General features: G+C 45.7%; 2 protein-coding genes across 3 annotated transcripts in view; one reads left to right on the forward strand and one right to left on the reverse strand.

Annotated features, from left to right (window-relative positions):
* Positions 1-612, forward strand: part of POP5 (POP5 homolog, ribonuclease P/MRP subunit) — a 25059-nt gene extending 24447 nt beyond the window's left edge. Inside the window, exon 6 of the mRNA XM_034790690.1 lies at positions 309-612. Within this exon, the coding sequence (XP_034646581.1) occupies positions 309-322 (14 nt within the window). The 3' untranslated portion in view covers positions 323-612. The remainder of the gene's footprint in view (positions 1-308) is intronic.
* RNF10 (ring finger protein 10) overlaps positions 1-3925 on the reverse strand; it is a 23628-nt gene extending 19703 nt beyond the window's left edge. For both annotated transcript variants that reach the window (XM_034790687.1, XM_034790686.1), the window contains exon 1: positions 3385-3925. In XM_034790687.1, the coding sequence (XP_034646578.1) occupies positions 3385-3547 (163 nt within the window). In that variant the 5' untranslated portion in view covers positions 3548-3925. The remainder of the gene's footprint in view (positions 1-3384) is intronic.
* Positions 3926-6000: the final 2075 nt, after the last annotated feature.

Raw genomic sequence — 6000 nt, forward strand, 5'->3', positions numbered from 1 at the left:
CCTTTATACCTCAAAAAAGGTACAGCCCCTAATTCTTCCACTTTGCAGTTATTTAGGAAACAGCTTAGAAAGTTAAGTGTGAAACATGTAGACATAAAAACAGCCCTTGGTATATTCTCTTTGTATTAGTATATGGCCTATATTTCATACTTTTGATATGAAGCCGGAATCTGAGAGGCTCTGTTGCTTCCTTACTGCTTCTTGTAAAAGCTAGGCCTATGACTTAATTCTTCACTCAGTCCTCTCCAGAGTCCCAGATTCTAACATAAGATCTGCATTTCAGTTACATTAGCCTCCCTCTTCTGCAGCACTGCCAAGTTGATGGATGTTCTGCTGGAGGATGGGAGAAACAAGAAACTTTCACTTCAGATTCCCTGACCAGTGCACCTTTCTAGGCTAAAGGGTATCAGAAAACCATGAGTTCCCACCCATGGCTGTTTATATTTCTCTGGACTGTCATTGAGCAAAGCACCATATTCCTACCATAGGAAGCAGGCAAGTATCACCACTGTGCCCCATTTTACAAATAAAAAGGGTTTTACAAGAGCATTTTTGGCAGAACTAGAATGGAATCTAGTTCTTCAATGACAGACCCACATTTCATCCGTTCAGCCACAGTGCCTTTCAGAATAAATGTACCAAAAAATGTATGTACTGTACTTGGCTATTCTGTCTAATAAGCCACCCTGTTCCCCTTCCCCCTACATGGCCAGAATCCCAGAACTGTTCGGTATCCTCTCCTTCCTCCCTTCTAGTAGCTGGCCCACTGAGGATAACATTTATTCCTTTGTCTCAAGTGGCAGAGGTCTGTGCAGGGAGTCTGAAGGGCCCAGCTTCAAACCCAGCTATTGACTCATGAAGGGATCTTAGTAGAACTTTTCTTAGAGAGAGAGAGAAAAAAAAAAAAAAAACCACCCCACCACACACACCCCACAAGAACCCATGTATGAGACTCACAATGACAAAGCATCTTTAAAAAACAGGTTTAAAGTTAAAATTATTAATGTCAGTTATGGTACAGCCTAAAAAGAATCTGTCACACTCCTGTTGCTTCTGTGAGAGATCCAGATCAAGTATGTCACGTATTGCCAGCCCTTCAATTGGACATATGCAGTGAAGTCTTGGGGAGAAGTTAACACCTCAAGAGTTAGAGCCACTTATTTCATTATTTCAACTGCCTATGGCTACTCTTTGAAGCTTATTTCATGTCACTGGTAAACTCGCCACGGTATACATTGCCATTATGCCAACACTTTTTTATAATACAATTGAGACAAACCACCAAAGAGGAAGGAAATTGAGTACAAGCCATCCCAGCACCATTCCAATTAGACTATATTGTGCATAGTTCTGTGTCAAAGGATCCAGCAATATCAAGTATTGTTGCAAATTTCAATACTTAAACAGTTAGGACCAAACTGTCAAGAGTGTCAAGCTCCTGGAACACCAACTGCCTCTGGATGGAACTGCTACTGCTAAGCACTTCTGACAATCAGACCCTTAGCTTAAAATAACGTAGTGCAATGGTATAAGTGATACACAAGATAGTTTATAAACTATTAGTGAGAGAAGCGATGTGCAATAAGAGTCTAAACTGAAATGCTATATTTAACTACTATAGTTCATACAAGATCCCTTTAATACTAGAGTGCAAGTGTGTCAAACATACAGCTGTAAGACTGATCCAGCCTCCCTGATGTATCTTTATGGCCTCCATGACAAACTATGCAGAAAACATTCATTTTAAGAGTTTTTAGTACTCATGGTTGCAAAGAAAGCCTTAAAAATGTGATCCAAGTTTAAGCTAATAAGGGTTGTCTTCCCAAAATCTGCAGGCAGCCTGAAACAATGGCTCTAAAGTGGTTACAAAGTCACTTCACTTGTAAAAAGATGAGCAGTAAAATGGGGAAAAGAGTGGAAGTGTTCCCCCTTGGAAGAGAGAACTAGGAGTTGCTGCAGTTAAGGGAACCTGAGGGAAAGACAGAACACAAACAGGGAAGAGGGAGAGAAACAAAAAAGAATGGAGAAAAACAAAAGGGCAGAAATAATAATAGTCCTAATGATAAGCATGTTCTCTCAAGTGGTACTGAATAGTTAACAGTGATAATGAGATGTTCAATTTCCACTTCTAATTTTGATCCTAGGATAAGGATCCTTCCTACCAAAAGTAAGCAGTCTCTTGTGGACTGAGTAATGTATGTAATTCTAGATTTATACCCTGTCTCATTAAACATGAGTGGAATTCAGCACTCTCCACCAAGCAAGTTTGACACCACTCATTTTGTAATTAGACCAAGGGATGAGGATTTATTATTCCTGGATTTTGAAGGAGCTTGGAACAAAGCTTTCCAATATTTTTGGGCAAGTCCCAGCCTTTCCATCTGTAGTTAAGATATTGCCCCTGCCTCAAGGAGGGTCAAGTTGTAATTTACTTAGAATATTCTAGGAAGGAAGCCACCATTCTAAAGACAGAGTTCCACTTCAGGTCACATCACCTTGACATACACCACACTCTTAGCACAAAGGGGATAGCTCAGTGGTTTGAGCACTGGCCTGCTAAACCCAGGGTTGAGAGTTCAATCCTTGAGGGGGCCATTTAAGGAACTGGGGCCAAAAAAAAAAAAAAAAAAAATCTATCTGGGGATTGGTCCTGCTTTGAGCAGGGGTTGGACTAGATACCTCCTGAGGTCCCCTCCAACCCTGAGATTCTATGATCCTTACTCAGGAGGTAATAGTGCTGCTGACAGCTTAAGCTAAGCAGGATACAGGATGGCCAGAAACTGAATGTTTGCTTTTTTAACATCTATAGTGAACTTAGTGCTTACAAGAGGCTCAAGAAATAGTATGGGCAAAGTGACTGTCCATTCGTGTACTGCACAAATGGATGTGAGCAAGAAAGTATCCTTAGACATCCTCCCCCTCCCTCAAGTGTGTCTCAGTGCTGACCTAAAGAACACCTAAAAGGAAGGGATGGTCGTCAAGTTTCCAAGCTCCACTCGATAATACAGGGGCAACGCATGCCAGGCATACAATTCTTGGCCTCTCCAAAACTACTAGAGACGCCCAGTATGCTAAGGGCTGGAAACTAGCACGTTCGCCAACTCATTTCACAGTATCCCTGTATCCTGTCAGAGGGTAATAACAGTGGATCAATACCACCTAGGCTTCCGACCAACCCCTTGGACACCTAGTACCACTGCCCCACGCCGACTTCCTGTGGGGGATGTTAACATTTCCCAGAAGCCTGGAGCCCTCCGACTGTTACACAGCCTGGAGACCCGACCCATCCCACCCCTCTTAGTGCGAGGCACCTGCCAGCTCCCTGCCTGGAGACTCAGCTACGATATTACCCCAGCGCCCCTTCCCCCCGGGCCCGTCTCTTACCGCCTTTGGGCTTAGATTCCCCCCCGGCCGGCCCGGCCGAGGCGGAGCGGGTCTGCTGCCCTTTGCTGCCGGACGAGGAGCCGGGGATCCCGGAGCCGCAGGGGCTGCTCTTGTCCATGTCGGAGGCTGTGGCGGGGGCCGCGCTGGGCGAGCTCTGCAGCATCAACGGGCGCCCCGACGGCGCTGGTGAGTGGACGGCAGCGGCGCTGAGCTGGGGGGCAGGACGGGCGCTCGGGGAGGCGACGGGGGCCCAGGCTCATGGCCCGCCAAGGGGACCGACAGGGGCGGCGCAGCGCTGACTCGGCCTCCTTCATGGCGACATCTTCTCGCTGCTCCGCTTAAACAGAGAGAGCCGGGGGAGGCCGGGCCGGGCCTGCGGGGCTCCGGGGGGGTCGGGGTGGCAACGGGACGGGGAGCCCCGCGGGGCCCGGCACTGGCTGCGGTGGTCGGCGCCGCCCAGGCAGCGCGGGCTCCTCGGCGCTGCTCCTACAGCTACCGCGTACCGTAGCTGTTCCCCTGTAATGGCGACGAGTCGCCAACAGCAAGAAAAGAACCCGGATGGAACTCATTATATAGGGAGCCGGCTGACCTAACGTATGCTGGGAGATGTAGTTCTCTGGTGGGTCTGGGAGGATTTGGTTTGTATTAACTATCGTAAGGTATTATGGGAGTTGTAGTTCTTAGTGTTTCATGCCATTAGGTCTCTGCGTTGTTTTGTATTACTGTATCCGGAGCGTTGTGGGAGTTGTCATTCTTTTCACGTCTGAGTTGGTTTTGGGACTACTTCATCGAATCATGCAAATGTGCAACCCCGGAATATTGTAAAGCAATTTTATGGTCTTTCATGTATAGATGAAACCAACCTGTGTTATATGCATGTGAGCGCTGACTTCGCCCGCTCCCCCCTCGCCTCCAGACAGTCCGGCACTGACAGGGTCGGGGTAAGCAGCGGGGCTCGCGGGCTGCACCTCAGCCCAGGGTCCCTCCAGCCAGGCTCCCGCCTCCAGGACCAGCCAGCAGGGCCGGCTTTAGGAAGTGTGGGGCCCAATTCGAATACCCGGTGGTGGTCTGGGTCTTCGGCGGCAGGTCCTTCGCTTGCTCCGGGTCTTCCGCAGCAATGAAGGACCCACTGCTGAAGACTCAGAGCGAGTGAAGGACCCACTGCCGAAGTGCCGCCGAAAACCCAGACCGCCGCCGGGTGTGTAAAAAAATAATCATAACATCATAGAAAAATACTAGAAAGACAAGGTGGATGACTGAGGTAATATCTTTTATTGGACCAACTTTGGTTGGTGAAGGAGACAAGCTTTCCAGCTACACAGAGCTCTTATATCTTTTATTAAACTAACTTCTGTTGTGAAGCGAGACAAGCTTTTGAGCATACACGGAGCTCTTCCTTGGTAGCCTGAGCTCTGTGTAAACTCAAAAGCTTGTCTCCCTCACCAACAGAAGTTAGTCTTTTATCATACTTTTATCACAGGCCTCTTGTTTTTTCTCAAAAGTAAACTATACCAATCTTTTCAATCTCTCATCATAAAAGAGTTTTTCCTTACCCCTAATCATGCTCATCGCTTGTTTCTCCACTCCCTCTAATTCTACAGTATCTTTTTTGAGATGGAGTGAACACTGAGTACGGTGAACAGTACTGAACATTGTATTCCAGGTGAGGGTGAAGCACTAGTTTATACAATGACATTATAATATTTTCTGTATCATTCTCCGTCCCATTCCTTATACATCCTAACATTTTGTTCGCATTTTTTACCACAGCTGTACATTGACCAGAGATCTCTGTTGAACTGCCCACACCAATACCCAGATCCTTTTCCTGACCTGATCCATTTAATTTAAACCCTTTTAAGGTGTAGGGGTAGTTCCAATTTTTCCCTCCAATGTACATTATTTTACATTTATCAACATTAATTTCATCTGTCATCATGTTGCCCTTTCACCTAGCTTCTTTAGGTCTTTCTACCATTCCTCATAGTCCTCATTAGACATCACAAAATAATGTTGTGTCATCTGCAAATTTTGCCACCTCACTGTTCACCCCCTTTTCCAATTCATATACCTGTACTAGTATTTTAAAACTGGATGGAAAATCAACGTATAAAGCAAAATATCAATACAGGCTGTAGTTGTTTCCATCTTGCTAATGGGTTACATATGCAGAAGGATTGCAGGTCATGACAGAGACTCCATAAAATGCTGCCTCCCTTGAAGGATCCAGTATCTCATAAATCTGAGGCAACACACCCCATAACCCTGAGGGTTGGGGAGTGTCAACTACTTCCCACATTTCTTGGAATCCGGAAGAACCTCTGCTTCATTTTAGCATGTTAATTCTACCAAAAAAAAAAAAATTATATGGATCAACAAATTCTCTAGATGGTCTGTTGACCAAGAGGTGGATGCCTAAATACTAAGGCGATGAATCCATCAGAAATGTACCACTAGCTATCTAGATGCTTAGAAAGATAAAACAAACTTAGTACAACATTACCTTTATTTAGTAGATTAATGTGTCTGGTCAAGGAGGTCCAGAGGAAGAAGTACATTTGTACTTTAGAGTGGTGGCCGTGTTAGTCTGTATCAGCAAAAAGAACGAGGAGTACT

The sequence above is a fragment of the Trachemys scripta genome, chromosome 15 (genome assembly GCF_013100865.1).
Source record: "Trachemys scripta elegans isolate TJP31775 chromosome 15, CAS_Tse_1.0, whole genome shotgun sequence".
NCBI lineage: Eukaryota > Metazoa > Chordata > Testudines > Emydidae > Trachemys > Trachemys scripta.